Below are 17,627 nucleotides of genomic sequence, written 5' to 3' on the forward strand. Positions count from 1 at the left end.
ATGATGGGATAGAAAATGTCTACGGGGAAGGGGCTATTTTATATTAATAGGAAAAGGCTCTCCCAGGAGATGACTTTTGAATACCAACCAAGGAGCCGGCCGTGGAAAATGTCAGGGGACAGGGCCATTGAAGAAAAGAAAACATTCAACCAAATGACCTTAAGCCTGGCTCCGTCTCCTGTGCCTTATAAAGAGTCTCGTTCCCTCTGGCACTTTAGGTTGCATCAGGTGACCTTTGAGGTGCCCACCTGCGAGGGGAAGGAGCGGCAGAAGCTGGCACTGACTGGTGACTCCTCGTCTTCCGCCGAGTTCTTCGTCACGGTCGCTGTCTTCGCCTTCCTCTATTCCCTGGCCGCCACCGTCGTTTACATTTTCTTCCAGAACAAGTATCGGGAGAACAACCGCGGCCCGCTCATCGTAAGTGGCTCGCTTCTTGCAGCAACCCTCTCCGTCCCCTCAGATTTCTTTCCCTTGGCTTGAAGGGCTTTGGAGTTGGGCAAGCCCTGGGGGCAGGGTTTTTGTTTTTCGGGGGGGGGGGGAGTGTTTTGTTTTAAATCACATTCCTTTTCATCCACATCTCTTGGATCTAACACAGAAGCATGATGTCTGCCATTCTTTTGCACCCCTGAACTGGAAAAACATCACGAGACATGCTAGAAACCCTGCGGAAATAAATGGTTGGAAATCTCCTGAGATCCAGGGAAGATGAGTGAGGCTTACTGCAGATTCATTTATAATTCCAGCATGATGGAGCCAGCCAACCATTTTTCTCACCGGTCACTTAGTGTGACTTGTGCTTATTTGAATGGATTGTTCGGTTAGTATATGATAGACGGGGCATAGAGGCTTCCATCTCTGAGCCCCCACCCCTATCTCCAGCAATCTCTCTAAATCTCTCTTTCCACCACTGACCCTCCTCCCACTTTATTTTTCCTTGTACACCGGTCCAAGGACTCACATGGACAAAACCAGTATAGCCCAGGATATCCCGATAGGGGGACACACACACACCTACAGGGCACAACAACTCTCAGAGGGGCACAAGAGTGTGAGTAATTTTTTAAAATTTTTAAATTTTTTATTAACATATAATGTATTATTAGCCCCAGGGGTACAGGTCTGTGAATCGCCAGGTTTACACTTCAAGGCAGAATGTGAGTAATTTTTAAGGAAATACATTTTAAATTTCTCAACCTTCACATATACACTTGCCTTTATCTGAGAATGCTCTGCATATAAAAATACTTGGCTGCTTCTTCCTTAATTACCTACTCCCATTTTATAAAAGAAAACCATCCATCTTCTCCATCCCAAATATCACCACACAATACACTGCTAGGAGGCAAAACTTTTCAGGTGCTGATGAAAAAAATTAGAAATATTGGTGTTGGTGTTGACAAAAGTGAGTTATTTTAAGGCGTGGGTAATGTACTCTTTTGCATATAAGGACTTTTCCAAATTTTTTACTTCAATAAAATTGAAAGTCTTAATCTACTCATCAAATGATAGACCATTAAAAAATACCTTATGATGACAGATCACTATGTGATTAGGACATATAACTCAGAAGAAATTCAAGGAAATTCATGACATTGCTAAAACAAAACTCCATCTGTTCTCATCTACTCATTTATGCGAGCAGGGTTTCTCAACACATCTGTAAGATGAAAAATGGGGAGAGAATTTATGCTGAATCATGGCCCATTCTAGAAGTGATGTTTGTTCCCCCAAAAGTATGCAAACTAATTGTAGGGAAAAAAAGGCCCAGATATTTCTAATAAAATTTTTACTTTTTAAATTTAATAATTATCAAATGTATAATATTTGTTGTTTGGGACAATTGTTCATTAATAATATTTATTAACAATATCACCCAATCCCAAGTAAATTTTTGACACTTAAAGCATTAGAATCATGGGCAAAAAGTTATTTAAGCGTATGTACATATTTGTGTTACAAAGAATATAATAAGTGACCAGTAAAATGCTTTCCAGTATAAAAAATATGTACACTATGTACACTATGTGAGGAAAGTATAATGGAAATACAAATTCATAGAAAGTGAAAAGAACATGTAAAATTTCCAACTGTTAAAGAGAACTTTTTCATTAATTTTTTTTTTGTCTGTATATTAGCATTTTTTTTTTATTTTTTATTTTATACTTTTTTAATTTTTTATAAACATATATTTTTATCCCCAGGGGTACAGGTCTGTGAATCACCAGGTTTACACACTTCACAGCACTCACCAAATCACATGCCCTCCCCAATGTCCATAATCCCAACCCCTTCTCCCAAACCCCCTCCCCTCGGCAACCCTCAGTTTGTTTTGTGAGATTAAGAGTCACTTATGGTTTGTCTCCCTCCCAATCCCATCTTGTTTCATTTATTCTTCTTCTACCCACTTAAGCCTCCATGTTGCATCACCACTTCCTCATATCAGGGAGATCATATGATAGTTGTCTTTCTCTGCTTGACTTATTTCGCTAAGCATGATACGCTCTAGTTCCATCCATGTTGTCGCAAATGGCAAGATTTCATTTCTTTTGATGGCTGCATAGTATTCCATTGTGTATATATACCACATCTTCTTGATCCATTCATCTGTTGATGGACATCTAGGTTCTTTCCATAGTTTGGCTATTGAGGACATTGCTGCTATAAACATTCGGGTACACGTGCCCCTTTGGATCACTACGTTTGTATCTTTAGGGTAAATACCCAATAGTGCAATTGCTGGGTCATAGGGCAGTTCTATTTTCAACATTTTGAGGAACCTCCATGCTGTTTTCCAGAGTGGCTGCACCAGCTTGCATTCCCACCAACAGTGTAGGAGGGTTCCCCTTTCTCCGCATCCTCGCCAGCATCTGTCATTTCCTGACTTGTTGATTTTAGCCATTCTGACTGGTGTGAGGTGATATCTCATTGTGGTTTTGATTTGTATTTCCCTGATGCCGAGTGATATGGAGCACTTTTTCATGTGTCTGTTCGCCATCTGGATGTCTTCTTTGCAGAAATGTCTGTTCATGTCCTCTGCCCATTTCTTGATTGGATTATTTGTTCTTTGGGTGTTGAGTTTGCTAAGTTCTTTATAGATTCTGGACACTAGTCCTTTATCTGATATGTCGTTTGCAAATATCTTCTCCCATTCTGTCAGTTGTCTTTTGATTTTGTTAACTGTTTCCTTTGCTGTGCAAAAGCTTTTGATCTTGATGAAATCCCAGTAGTTCATTTTTTCCCTTGCTTCCCTTGCCTTTTGCGTTGTTCCTAGGAAGATGTTGCTGCGGCAGAGGTCGAAGAGGTTGCTGCCCGTGTTCTCCTCAAGGATTTTGATGGATTCCTTTCGTACATTGAGGTCCTTCATCCATTTTGAGTCTATTTTTGTGTGTGGTGTAAGGAAATGGTCCAATTTCATTTTTCTGCATGTGGCTGTCCAATTTTCCCAGCACCATTTATTGAAAAGGCTGTCTTTTTTCCATTGGACATTCTTTCCTGCTTTGTCGAAGATTAGTTGACCATAGATTTGAGGGTCTATTTCTGGGCTCTCTATTCTGTTCCATTGATCTATGTGTCTGTTTTTGTGCCAGTACCATGCTGTCTTGATGATGACAGCTTTGTAATAGAGCCTGAAGTCCGGAATTGTGATGCCACCAACGTTGGCTTTCTTTTTCAATATCCCTTTGGCTATTCGAGGTCTTTTCTGGTTCCATATAAATTTTAGCATTATTTGTTCCATTTCTTTGAAAAAGATGGATGGTACTTTGATAGGAATTGCATTAAATGTGTAAATTGCTTTAGGTAGCATAGACATTTTCACAATATTTATTCTTCCAATCCAGGAGCATGGCACATTTTTCCATTTCTTTGTGTCTTCCTCAATTTCTTTCATGAGTACTTTATAGTTTTCTGAGTATAGATTCTGTGTCTCTTTGGTTAGGTTTATTCCTAGGTATCTTATGGTTTTGGATGCAATTGTAAATGGGATTGACTCCTTAATATCTCTTTCTTCTGTCTTGCTGTTGGTGTAGAGAAATGCAACTGATTTCTGTGCATTGATTTTATATCCTGACACTTTACTGAATTCCTGTATAAGTTCTAGCAGTTTTGGAGTGGAGTCTTTTGGGTTTTCCACATATAGTATCATATCATCTGCGAAGAGTGATAATTTGACTTCTTCTTTGCCGATTTGGATGCCTTTAATTTCCTTTTGTTGTCTAATTGCTGAGGCTAGGACCTCTAGTACGATGTTGAATAGCAGTGGTGATAATGGACATCCCTGCCGTGTTCCTGACCTTAGCGGAAAAGCTTTCAGTTTTTCTCCATTGAGAATGATATTTGCGGTGGGTTTTTCATAGATGGCTTTGATGATATTGAGGTATGCGCCCTCTATCCCTACACTTTGAAGAGTTTTGATCAGGAAGGGATGTTGTACTTTGTCAAATGCTTTTTCAGCATCTATTGAGAGTATCATATGGTTCTTGTTCTTTCTTTTATTGATGTGTTGTATCACATTGACTGATTTGCGGATGTTGAACCAACCTTGCAGCCCTGGAATAAATCCCACTTGGTCGTGGTGAATAATCCTTTTAATGTACTGTTGAATCCTATTGGCTAGTATTTTGTTGAGTATTTTCGCATCTGTGTTCATCAAGGATATCGGTCTATAGCTCTCTTTTTTGGTGGGATCCTTGTCTGGTTTTGGGATCAAGGTGATGCTGGCCTCATAAAATGAGTTTGGAAGTTTTCCTTCCATTTCTATTTTTTGGAACAGTTTCAGGAGAATAGGAATTAGTTCTTCTTTAAATGTTTGGTAGAATTCCCCCGGGAAGCCGTCTGGCCCTGGGCTTTTGTTTGTTTGGAGATTTTTAATGACTGTTTCAATCTCTTTACTGGTTATGGGTCTGTTCAGGCTTTCTATTTCTTCCTGGCTCAGTTGTGGTAGTTTATATGTTTCTAGGAATGCATCCATTTCTTCCAGATTGTCAAATTTATTGCCGTAGAGTTGCTCATAGTATGTTCTTATAATAATTTGTATTTCTTTGGTGTTAGTTGTGATCTCTCCTCTTTCATTCATGATTTTATTTATTTGGGTCCTTTCTCTTTTCTTTTTGATAAGTCGGGCCAGGGGTTTATCAATTTTATTAATTCTTTCAAAGAACCAGCTCCTAGTTTCGTTGATTTGTTCTATTGTTTTTTTGGTTTCTATTTCATTGATTTCTGCTCTGATCTTTATGATTTCTCTTCTCCTGCTGGGCTTAGGGTTTCTTTCTTGTTCTTTCTCCAGCTCCTTTAGGTGTAGGGTTAGGTTGTGTACCTGAGACCTTTCTTGTTTCTTGAGAAAGGCTTGTACCGCTATATATTTTCCTCTCAGGACTGCCTTTGTTGTGTCCCACAGATTTTGAACCGTTGTATTTTCATTATCATTTGTTTCCATGATTTTTTTCAATTCTTCTTTAATTTCCCGGTTGACCCATTCATTCTTTAGAAGGATACTGTTTAGTCTCCATGTATTTGGGTTCTTTCCAAACTTCCTTTTGTGGTTGAGTTCTAGCTTTAGAGCATTGTGGTCTGAAAATATGCAGGGAATGATCCCAATCTTTTGATACCGGTTGAGTCCTGATTTAGGACCGAGGATGTGATCTATTCTGGAGAATGTTCCATGTGCACTAGAGAAGAATGTGTATTCTGTTGCTTTGGGATGAAATGTTCTGAATATATCTGTGATGTCCATCTGGTCCAGTGTGTCGTTTAAGGCCTTTATTTCCTTGCTGATCTTTTGCTTGGATGACCTGTCCATTTCAGTGAGGGGAGTGTTAAAGTCCCCTACTATTATTGTATTATTGTTGATGTGTTTCTTTGATTTTGTTATTAATTGGTTTATATAGTTGGCTGCTCCCACATTGGGGGCATAGATATTTAAAATTGTTAAATCTTCTTGTTGGACAGACCCTTTGAGTATGATATAGTGTCCTTCCTCATCTCTTATTATAGTCTTTGGCTTAAAATCTAATTGATCTGATATAAGGATTGCCACTCCTGCTTTCTTCTGATGTCCATTAGCATGGTAAATTCTTTTCCACCCCCTCACTTTAAATCTGGAGGTGTCTTCGGGCTTAAAATGTGTTTCTTGGAGGCAACATATAGATGGGCTTTGTTTTTTTATCCATTCTGATACCCTGTGTCTTTTGACAGGGGCATTTAGCCCATTCACATTCAGGGTAACTATTGAGAGATATGAATTTAGTGCCATTGTATTGCCTGTAAGGTGACTGTTACTGTATATGGTCTCTGTTCCTTTCTGATCTACCACTTGTAGGCTCTCTCTTTGCTTAGAGGACCCCTTTCAAGATTTCCTGTAGAGCTGGTTTGGTATTTGCAAATTCTTTCAGTTGTTGTTTGTCCTGGAAGCTTTTAATCTCTCCTTCTATTTTCAATGATAGTCTAGCTGGATATAGTATTCTTGGCTGCATGTTTTTCTCGTTTAGTGCTCTGAAAATATCATGCCAGCTCTTTCTGGCCTGCCAGGTCTCTGTGGATAAGTCAGCTGCCAATCTAATATTTTTTCCATTGTATGTTACAGACTTCTTTTCCCGGGCTGCTTTCAGGATTTTCTCTTTGTCATTGAGACTTGTAAATTTTACTATTAGGTGACGGGGTGTGGGCCTATTCTTATTGATTTTGAGGGGCGTTCTCTGAACCTCCTGAATTTTGATGCTCGTTCCCTTTGCCATATTGGGGAAATTCTCCCCAATAATTCTCTCCAGTATACCTTCTGCTCCCCTCTCACTTTCTTCTTCTTCTGGAATCCCAATTATTCTAATGTTGTTTCGTCTTATGGTGTCACTTATCTCTCGAATTCTCCCCTCGTGGTCCAGTAGCTGTTTGTCCCTCTTTTGCTCAGCTTCTTTATTCTCTGTCATTTGGTCTTCTATATCACTAATTCTTTCTTCTGCCTCATTTATCCTAGCAGTTAGAGCCTCCATTTTTGATTGCACCTCATTAATAGCTTTTTTGATTTCACCTTGGTTAGATTTTAGTTCTTTTATTTCTCCAGAAAGGGCTTTTATATCTCTCGAGAGGGTTTCTCTAATATCTTCCATGCCTTTTTCGAGCCCGGCTAGAACCTTGAGAATTGTCATTCTGAACTCTAGATCTGACATATTACCGATGTCTGTATTGATTAGGTCCCTAGCCTTCGGTACTGCCTCTTGTTCTTTTTTTTGTGTTGAATTTTTATGTCTTGTCATTTTGTCCAGATAAGAGTAAATGAAGGGGCAAGTAAAATACTAAAAGGGTGGCAACAACCCCAGGAAAATATGCTTTAACCAAATTAGAAGAGATCCAAAATCGCGAGGGGGGAGAAAGGGGATAAAAAGAGGTTCAAAAAGGAAGAAAGAAAAAAAAAAACAAAAAGAAAAGAAAAAAAAAAAGAAAAGAAAAGAAAAGAATTTTTTAAAAAAGAAAACACCTAAGAAAAATGTAAAAAAGAAAAATATATATATTAGATAAACTAGTAAAAAATCGTTAAAAAAGAAAAAGGTAACAGTTAAAAAAAAAATTTTACCCGAAGGCGAGAAAAAAAAAAAAAAAGAAAAAGAAAAAATCAAATTAACTGCAAGACTAAAAAAAATCCCAGGAAAAAAGCCATGAGTTCCGTGTTTGGCTTTCTCCTCCTCTGGAATTCTGCTGCTCTCCTTGGTATTGAAACCGCACTCCTTGGTAGGTGAACTTGGTCTCGGCTGGATTTCTTGTTGATCTTCTGGGGGAGGGGCCTGGTGTAGTGATTCTCAAGTGTCTTTGCCCCAGGCGGAATTACACCGCCCTTACCCGGGGCCGGGGTGAGTAATCCGCTCGGGTTTGCTTTCAGGAGCTTTTGTTACCTGAGCGCTTTCCGTAGAGTTCCGGAGGACGGGAATACAAATGGCGGCCTCCTGGTCTCCGGCCCGGAGGAGCCGAGAGCCCAGGGCCCCACTCCTCAGTGCGCCCTCAGAGAACAGCGCCCAGTTACTCCCGTCTGCCTGACCTCCGGCCGCGCTCCGAGCTCACCGAGCCTGCGACCGGTTCAAGGTAACACCGAGCTGCGAGCTTACTGTCGGCTCTGTCTCTGTAGCCGACTTTCCCGTTCCAATACCCGCAAGCTCTGCGACACTCAGACACCCCCGATCCTTCTGTGACCCTGCGGGACCTGAGGCCACGCTGACCCCGCGTGGGTTTCGCCCCGGTTTAGCCTCTGGAGCGATGTCCCTCAGCGGAACAGACTTTTAAAAGTCCTGATTTTGTGCACGGTTGCTCCGCTGCTTGCCGGGAGCCGGCCCCTCCCCCCGGGGTCTATCTTCCCGTCGCTTTGGATTCACTTCTCCGCCGGTCCTACCTTTCAGAAAGTGGTTGTTTTTCTGTTTCCAGAATTGCTGTTCTTCTTCTCTTCGATCTGCCGATGGATTTTCAGGTGTTTGCAATCTTTAGATAAGCTATCTAGCTGATCTCCGGCTAGCTGAAGCAGTCTCAGCTTGCTACTTCTCCGCCATCTTGACTCCTCCTTTCATTAATTTTTTAATGGAAGACAGAGAGTATCAAATAATGTCTTCATTGGATTCATTTAAAAATGGACACTGTGTACATTTTAAAATAATCGGTATATATGCCAGAAATAATGTTTTTTGAGCTATTTAGATTTTTTTAAAAAACAAAATTAGATGTTTCAACTTCATACAAGTAAGAACCCAATTTTTCAAAATTCTTTTAGTGGGTAAAATAGATTTTACAGATATCTAATCTAATCAATATGTTATGGAGACCTGAACTTTAAAATAAACACATTGTAAAAGGTAACTGTAATAAATCCCCATTTGCAGAGCTTTGTGATTAAGTATGAAAGCCCCCCAAAATTCAAATTTTTAGCACTTTAATATGTTATCTTCGAAGAAGCAGAGTAATGAACTTGAATTTGTGGACAGTGTCTTTTCTCTTTCTCCCAAAGTGGAGCTAATAGTCTTATTGGTTTTAAAATACTTTTTAAGAGTCCCCTAACTTGGGCTTAGCCCTCCCATGATGTGCAGATAGATACACAAAAGAGATTGCTATAGATGTATCACAGAACCAGGGTGCATGCATCCATTCCTGGGTGTATGTAGACCAGGTTACAAAATTCTGAAGTCTATGGAACTCTCCTGACTTCCTGAGACAAGTTGACTCGGCTACTTTGCTCACAAAGTGGAAAAAGATCGATTTTGCTATATAAAACCACATTCTCCTCATACGAGATAATCTTGTGAAGGCATGCTACTTCATCTCTGTGTAAATATTCTCTCCCATCAAGCAGGATATAATGAAATCCTGAATTGTGTACTACGCTGGGTAGGTTCTGTTTTATTACATCGTGGGAGAAGGGGAGGGGCAGGGGAGATAATTCTAGTCATAAAAAAGGAAAGGCTCCTAGATGAAGCTTCTGTGACATTAAAAACCTGATGTGCTCATTACTTAGCAGATGAGAGTTCATTTAAAAATGAGCCTGAGTCCTAAGAGTCACAGAGGCAGAATGGCTATGGAGGGTCCACAGGACGCCATTACAACAGCAAACGGCAAACCATATCAATTCTGGCCCCACCATGATGAGGGCACAGTTGGGGAATAAAGAGTGAACTATTATACCCACCCTTAATGGTTAGTTAGCAAGTTACAAAAAATCCACACTTTGAACAAGATCTCAAAAAGAGGATTCAAACATTAAAAAAAAAAAAGTTCAAATGCTATGTTACCAATAATGGTACCCATTTTAAGTCAATCCTACTTATTCAAAAAGATGGTTACTGATAATGACTTGGTCACCTCAGTTCTTGTTGTCATCTATTCTTTTTTGAGGTTGCTTTAGCAAAGCTCACATTTTTTTCTTCATTCTGTAATTTTCTGCAGTATGAAACAACAAAGACCTCATGGTGCTGATACGAACTAATTCAAGCAGTTTAAAGAAGTCAGGGATCCTCTTAAACTGGTTCACATCTAGAAATTAACAATTTCCCATCTCATTCTATAATCCTCTAGGACATGACATTACACATCATGCATAGATAAGATTAACGTGAAGGAAAGGGATGATGTTGGTAACGATGTTGATAATAAGAATAACAATAATAGGGGCGCCTGGGTAGCTCTGTGGGTTAAAGCCTCTGCCTTGAGCCCAGGTCATGATCCCAGGGTCCTGGGATTGAGCCCGGCATCGGGCTCTCTGCTCAGTAGGGAGCCTGCTTCCCCCTCTCTCTCCCAGCCTCTCTGCCTATTTGTGATCTCTGTCTGTCAAATAAATAAATAAAATCTTTTAAAAAAAAGAATAACAATAATATCTACTGGTATTGATTATCTACTATGCGTAAAACTAACAGTCACAACAACCCTAGCTTATGTTATTTTTTTAAAGATTTTCTTTATTTATTTATTTGTCAGAGAGAAGGAGAGAGAGAGAGAGAGCACACAAGCAGGCAGAGAGGCAGAGAGAAGCAGGCTCCCTGCCCAGCAAGGAGCCCGATGCGGGACTCGATCCCAGGACCCTAGGATCATGACCTGAGCCAAAGGCAGTGGCTTAACCCACTGAGCCACCCAGGCATCCCCCTAGCTTATGTTACTATTCACATGTAAAGATGAGGAAAGGGAGGCTGGGAGAGATCACCTGACTCCCCCTGGTCACATCACTATTAGAGGGTAGAACGTTTGAAACCAGGTCTCCAACTCCAGGGCCCAAATTTATAACCACCATGCAAGAGGGTCCAAATTCCTGGCAGGCAATGTTCTATGAAATGAGAAGGGTGGGGATGAGTAAGACCAGTTGGTTTATACACCTGGACGGCTCCTATATTGTCTTACTCTGGATATAGAGAAACCAAATATATAGAGAAACCTTATAACCCCTAGACTTTTCTGCTCATTTGATGTCATCGACATTTTTCATTTGCCTTCAAAATCTATTAGGAGTCCTAGCATGACTGCCGTACATCTATGATGCTAGTAGAATCATAGGGTTCTGCTTGTGCTGCTGTTTATCTCTGTTGCACATGGAAGACGACAGTGACAGAAAACAAGCTTTTTAAATGCCCAGGTTCAATGGATATTATAAATCAGAGATTATCAGGACTGATTCCTATCTCTTTGCAAGCAGTTGTGAACAATTTCAGACAGACTGGGGCCATGCTTACCAATGGCGATTTTCTGAAAAGATCTTTTTCTACTGAATATGCTTGACAAGATGGTGCACATTTAAGTAAAAAGGAAAATAAGAATGTCTTCAGAAGTAACATTATTGTTAATGATGCTTAATAACCCAGTAGCCAGAAAATCGGCCCGAAAGAATCAGGCGGCTACTGTACATCACTACAGTGCATGCCTTCTTGTACAGATGAATAAGTGACGATTCTCAGAAAGCAGAGACAGCTGCCTGAATCATGGTATGATTGTGAATTGAAATGTCAACGCTGGTTAGATCATTTTGACCTGCTCCTTAGAGTATCCTTTTAATGCCCATCTCTTGCCTAGATGTCTGTGTCGGGATATTCTGAGCCATTTTCAGATCTCATGTCAAATAGTGACACTGTGAAGCTTTAGAGTTTCTTCATATTAATGTAAAGTCAGTTTTAAAAAAATATCTTACAGAGTGCTCTAAGAATGAATGTATAATACACACTATCTCACATTTTGGTAAATCCTGATTTGAAGAGGTTTGGTTTAAAGTAACTACTCTAGGAGTTTAGGAGAATCAATATCCACTTCAAGATTTTGTGGAAAAGGATAAAGCTCTCTGATTTTTTCATAAAACTCTGATTTTCCCATAAAGGTTGACCGAAGGCAGTTTATGGGACTAGTGTTGCTAAGCTGTTGCAGGCACACAGTGATGTCGTGATTCACATTTGTTTACGTTCTGTGCATTCTACGTATTTTCTCATCTAACCTCAGAACAAGCCTGAGAGAGAAGGAGCGCAATTAGAATCGACCCCATTCTATGGATTCAATTTACCACCTCTTTACTGAGCATCTGGTGTTGGAAAATGTGTCCCTGGGAGATTAGAAACCTTGCCTGTTGTCAGAGAGGTGAACAGCAGCAGAAGGACTCAGACTCTTAGTCCAGTGATCTTGAGGGTAATGGCTAAGCTCTGCAGTCCTGGATTTTAATCCCCCATATGACCTGTAAGAGTTTGAAGTGTGTTACTTCACCTGCAGAACGAAGCTAGTAACGATACACATATCTTGGGGCTGCTGAAAGGAAAGGAGGAGTTAAAACCTACAAGGCGCTTTGCACAGGGAAAGGCACACAGTATTAACAGTGGTATTAAATTAACAGTGGTAAATTAACGACATCTCACTGCCGCACTATTATTGCCATCAATTAAAAAAAAATTTTTTTAAATTAACATATCATGATGGCGCCTGGGTGGCTCAGTGGGTTAAAGCCTCTGCCTTTGGCTTGGGTCATGATCTCGGGGTCCTGGGATCGAGCCCCGCATGCAGCTCTCTGCTCAGCGGGGAGCCTGCTTCCCTTCCTCTCTCTCTGCCTGCCTCTCTGCCTACTTGTGATCTCTGTCTGTCAAATAAATAATAAATAAAAATCTAAAAAAAAAAAAATTAACATATCATGTATTATTTGCCCCAGGGGTACAGGTCTGTAATTCATCAGGCTTACACAGTTCACAGCACTCACCATAGCACGTACCCTCCCCAATGCCCATAATGCCCAACCACCCTCTCCCTACCCCCCTCCCCACCCCCGCAACCCCCAGTTTGTTTTGTGAGATTAAGAATCTCTTATGGTTTGTCTCCCTCCCAATCCCATCTTGTTTCATTTTTTCCTTCCCTACCTCCCAAACCCCCCACTCTGTCTCTCAGCTTCCTCATATCAGGGAGATCATATGACATTTGTCTTTCTCTGATTGACTTATTTCACTCAGCGTAATACCCTCTAGTTCCATCCACGTCATTGCAAATGGCAAGATTTCATTTCTTTTGATGGCTGCATAGTATTCCATTGTGTATATATACCACATCTTCTTTATCCAATCATCTGTTGATGGACATCTAGGTTCTTTCCATAGTTTGGCTACTGTGGACATTGCTGCTATAAACATTCGGGTGCACGTGCCCCTTCAGATCACTACCTTTGTACCTTTAGGGTAAATACCCAATAGTTATTGCCATTAATTTTAATCACTCTCTTGCTCATTACTGGGTAGAACCTTAGCCACATAAAGGAAATTGCAGGCAGGGTCCTTTAACTACCAGCAGCCCTCTCAATGCTACTTTGCTCCCCAAACATTCTCTTCTCCCCAATTCCCCCAGGGAAAGAGCTGGACTCAGGACTGCTTCTAAGACAACAGTTGGGAGGTTGAGCCACCCAGTGAACCTTTCTATCCCTGTGACCCCACTCCCTTAGGTGACTGGAAGGTGGATTTTTTATCCCCTAAATAAAACAAGGCTCCCATTTTCACGTGTGGACTGAAGCCATCCCTAAGAGAGGATAACAGGAGGCAGGCAGAGAGCTGGGTGTTCTGAAACTCACGTGCTGGTTCCTCCCAACTGTATCTTTCTTAGCTGTAGACAGGGCTGGAAATCAGAACCGCAGCCTCGAGCTATTGGGGAATTGCTGAGGAACCTCTCCCCCTCGCCTTCCCCCCAACCCTTCTACTTCATGCCTGTGTACTTCCTTTTCCTAGGTGCTGGGTGTTTTCAACAGGCCAAGCATATATGTATACAGGGGTGAACTGAGAGCATCCATTCTGGTGGGGGAAATTATTTAATAAGTATGACTCTCCTAGAAATGACCTGCTACAGGTACATAGATGGGGTTTGGTAACCTAGAGGAGGAGGTGTACCTCTCTGCCCACAAGCCAGTCCATGCCCTCCCCTGGGGTCGGGTGGGCTGGTATTAAGGCAATCCCAGTGCACCTGGTGGTTGGTGAGAAGATGAGTGGAGATTGTGTTAGAAGATCTGCCCCAGGAACAGTGTGTTTGATGCTAAAAAGAATAACATTATTTGAAGACCACAAAGCATGTATCTTGTTTGTAGGGGCACACCTGTCAAAATCTGACAGTCTGTTTGGTGATGTGGAGTGTGTGTGTGTGTGTGTGTGTGTGTGTGTGTGTGTTTCTGCCTCCCTACTCTTTGAAACAAGAAGTGATGACATTTCAAAAAGGTATAGACCTAACCTTATATGTACGTTTATCCAAACTATTACACACATTGCACCAACAAATATATTTTTCCAGAATTGTACTGCGGATGAAGGGAAATAAATTAACCCATTTAAAATGTTCCCAGCACACCATCGACACATTTTATCAGATTTTGTAATCTCAGCTCGTTTCCAGCTTCTTAAGATTAGCAAATTCTTAATTTAAATGAAAGTTAATTCTCACTTTATTTGGTGCCATGTTTCTCCAATTAACTAGTTAAGCAAAGATCTGAGCCGTCGTCCAATAGCCTTCATAAAGACAGTGAGCGACTAATAGAATTAGCATAATTCTTCCAAAGCCCAGAGCTCCTCTCATCCTGTGTTGGAGCCAGTGTATTCAGACGGCTAGTTTAGCTTGTCTGTCTGAACCCCAACCATTTTTTCAGATTTTTCTTTCATTCCAGGGAACTCATTATTCAGTTAGAAAAATTAGGACCAAGAGGGAACGCGGCAAAGGCCCAAATGTGTCTTTCTTGTGTGTTTCTTTCTTTCTTTCTTTTAAAACAACCTGAAATGTGCAATGTGTCTATTCCATGGCCCAGCACACCCAAGAGAAACCACGCTCCCTTTATCAGATGGAAGAGTGGTTCTCTGCCAGTGGGTGGGGGACATTGGGCAATATCAGGAGACATTTCTTTTTTTTTTTTTTTTTTAAGATTTTATTTATCTATTTGAGAGAGAATGAGTGAGAGAGAGAGCATGAGAGAAGAGAAGGTCAGAGGGAGAAGTAGACTCCCCAAGGAGCTGGGAGTCCGATGTGGGACTTGATCCTTGAAGTCCGGGATCATGACCTGAGCCGAAGGCAGTCACTCAACCAACTGAGCCACTCAGATGCCCATTAGGAGACATTTCTGATTGTCACTGCTTGGCGGGGAGCATAGTGGGAAGAGGCCAGGGATGCCACTGAACGTCCTGTTGTGCACAGGACCACACAGTGTACTGGGCTCAAAAGAGCCATAGTGGTGAGGTTGATAAGCCCCGATGTATAGCAACCATCAGTAGCTGTTGAGAAGCTACCGTGTGCCAAATCCTGCACGAGCACTTGTCACGTCCTCTCCTTAAATGCTTTAGCTAACCTTTCGAGTTTCATATTTTAATTCCTAACCTTGAGAAGCAGAAACTGAGGTTGTGGAAGTTTAAGAGGCTTGCCCCAGGTTACTGGCCCCTGAAGCAATGCAGGTGTATCTGAGCGCAGCAGCTCGGAAGACGCTCTGTTGTTAGCCGAATCTGCTTCTCACCGTGTTCATTTCTCTGGGTCCATGAGGCTGACACGCTACCTCCCGCCCTAATGAGTCACCTTCTCTGGGTCCACGGACCTTACTGCTGGCTGTTGGCCTCTCCCAGTCCCTCTGTCTTCTTGTGTTTCCTCTTGTAGCTACCACCAACCCACACACAGACACATGCAGACACCCACGCAGACATGCACACAGTCTAAATATCTCAGCTTTGTAACTTTTATCTCCAAAGCTCTCCCTTCTTATCTAGTGGACAAACTAGAGAGGAAAATGGTGCCAGTTCCAATTCTTTAACCAATTATAGATGTTAACTTGGAAAAAAACTTGTTATTTTCCCACAAGTCTCCAAGAGCTTTTATACAGCTCCGGACTCCATCTCTAATTATGAAATTTAAGCCTATTTGAATATTTCCAACCAGCTCGGGGCACCAGTTTAATCTCAGGATTCCAAGTCATTTCACGGAGACTCCCAAAGTAGCGTGACATCAGGAAAGAATTGGCCAAAACATTTCCCTATTCGATTAATACCTATCCCCAATTTTTTAAAACGTAATTTGTCTTATGTTGGTTTTTCCTTACAGTTCCCTCAGGCACTGTTGGCTTTTATTTTTTGTGTTTCAATCAAACTAAAGTTCATGTGGTGTTTCCTTTTCGACCCTAAGACAAAGCTCTTTCTTGGATTCTAGAGTAAGGATCTTGGCTGCTTCAGCCCTCATGGGTCCCAGGCCCTATGCTGGGTACCAAGGACACCTAGCAAAATAACACCTAGCTCCTGGCCTCAAGCTAGTTCCTTTATTCCTACCACCCTCAATCTTTCATAAGGAGACAGTCGGAGCCAGTGGTTAAGAATTGAAGCTCTGTACTCAAACTGCCTGGGCCCAAATCTCAGAAGCACCAGTCAGTACCATCTGTGTGACTTTGGCCAAGTTACAGAACCTCTCCGTGTTTCTGTTTCTTCCCCTGTGACATAGAGGTAACAGTGGTTCCTAAACGATTAAGTCATTGGTCAGATTATATGGGTTCTGACACATAAAGCCCTTATAACAACAGCGGGTACTCATTAACGTGAGCCCTTGTTTTCATCAGCCTCGTATTATTATCTACCCTCGTGTCCATATTGTGCTTTATATGTGGCTGGTGTTTATTAAATCTTAGTGGGCTGATCAGCTGAAAAAGAAGTGGAAACTCCACTGACGTTCTCATCTTGACAAATGCTTCGGAAGGCTTTCTGTTGCACTGTAAATATCAAACCCCTTTTTACATCGTGTTTTATTCCTGAACCTCCAAATTCCACGTAAGCTGCTATCATTACAGAAAAATGCAATCCATCCTAAGATGGGGTTTCACACTGTCTGGCCTTTCTGTCACTCAGCTCCCCTCTCTTGGCTCCCCCACCCCCGACCTGGCACTCAGATCTCAGATGTTAGGGAAAAGAGGGGAAAGAACACAACCCCATTAAAGTAACCAGGCTCCGGGGAACTGGATTGAATCCCTTATCAGCTGGCAAGTCTGAAAATAGAAGGAGAGTGTGAAGAGCACAATTGTGTAACAGGAAGAAACTTGAGGAAATTTGATTGTTTGGGGGCATCCAACTGAGAAATGAGGTTCAGACTTTCACCCTCCTCCTATCATCTTTTGAAAGTGGTGAAATCTTCCCCTCCCCACTCCACCCCCACGATGGCAAAAATACCCTTACTATTTGCTAAGATTATTTCTTTGATTCCAGAACAAGCAGACACTCTCAAACACACACAGCTTTGGATTCACTGGGGCTCTCAGCATTTAAGAATGCCTTGCACCAATACCCATGGTTCATTAAACTTTCAAATAATTGGCACAAAGTCCAGAGCTTTGATTTTTTTTTTTTTTTTTTTTTTCCTTTTGCAACCCTCTTAGCTCTTTCTCCCAGCTCGGCATCTTCATTTCCATTGCTTATTAGTAGGACCCTAATCAAAGCCACAGAGCCACACAAGGAAAAAAATTTTCCCCGGGAACACAAAGGAAGTGACTCCAGATAAAAACTGGCTTGGATCACTTATGAAGGACACAGTTATTGAAAATACCTGACGGTTGACCAAGATGATTTCACCTTCACTTGACTACCTACCTATCTGAGACCTGGAATTTTCAATCTGCCTCCATGTGGTTCTGAAATGCCTAAGAAGCACTTGATTGATTCATATGC

The 17,627-nt window shown here is 41.4% G+C and overlaps 1 protein-coding gene across 4 annotated transcripts in view; it reads left to right on the plus strand.

Moving 5' to 3' along the window:
• SYNPR (synaptoporin) overlaps window positions 1–17,627 on the plus strand; it is a 320,804-nt gene that overhangs the window by 262,948 nt on the left and 40,229 nt on the right. For all 4 annotated transcript variants that reach the window (XM_059161412.1, XM_059161410.1, XM_059161414.1 and 1 more), the window contains one exon: window positions 219–417. In XM_059161412.1, the coding sequence (XP_059017395.1) occupies window positions 219–417 (199 nt within the window). The remainder of the gene's footprint in view (window positions 1–218; window positions 418–17,627) is intronic.

The sequence above is a fragment of the Mustela lutreola genome, chromosome 2 (genome assembly GCF_030435805.1).
Source record: "Mustela lutreola isolate mMusLut2 chromosome 2, mMusLut2.pri, whole genome shotgun sequence".
NCBI classification, from domain to species: Eukaryota; Metazoa; Chordata; class Mammalia; order Carnivora; family Mustelidae; genus Mustela; species Mustela lutreola.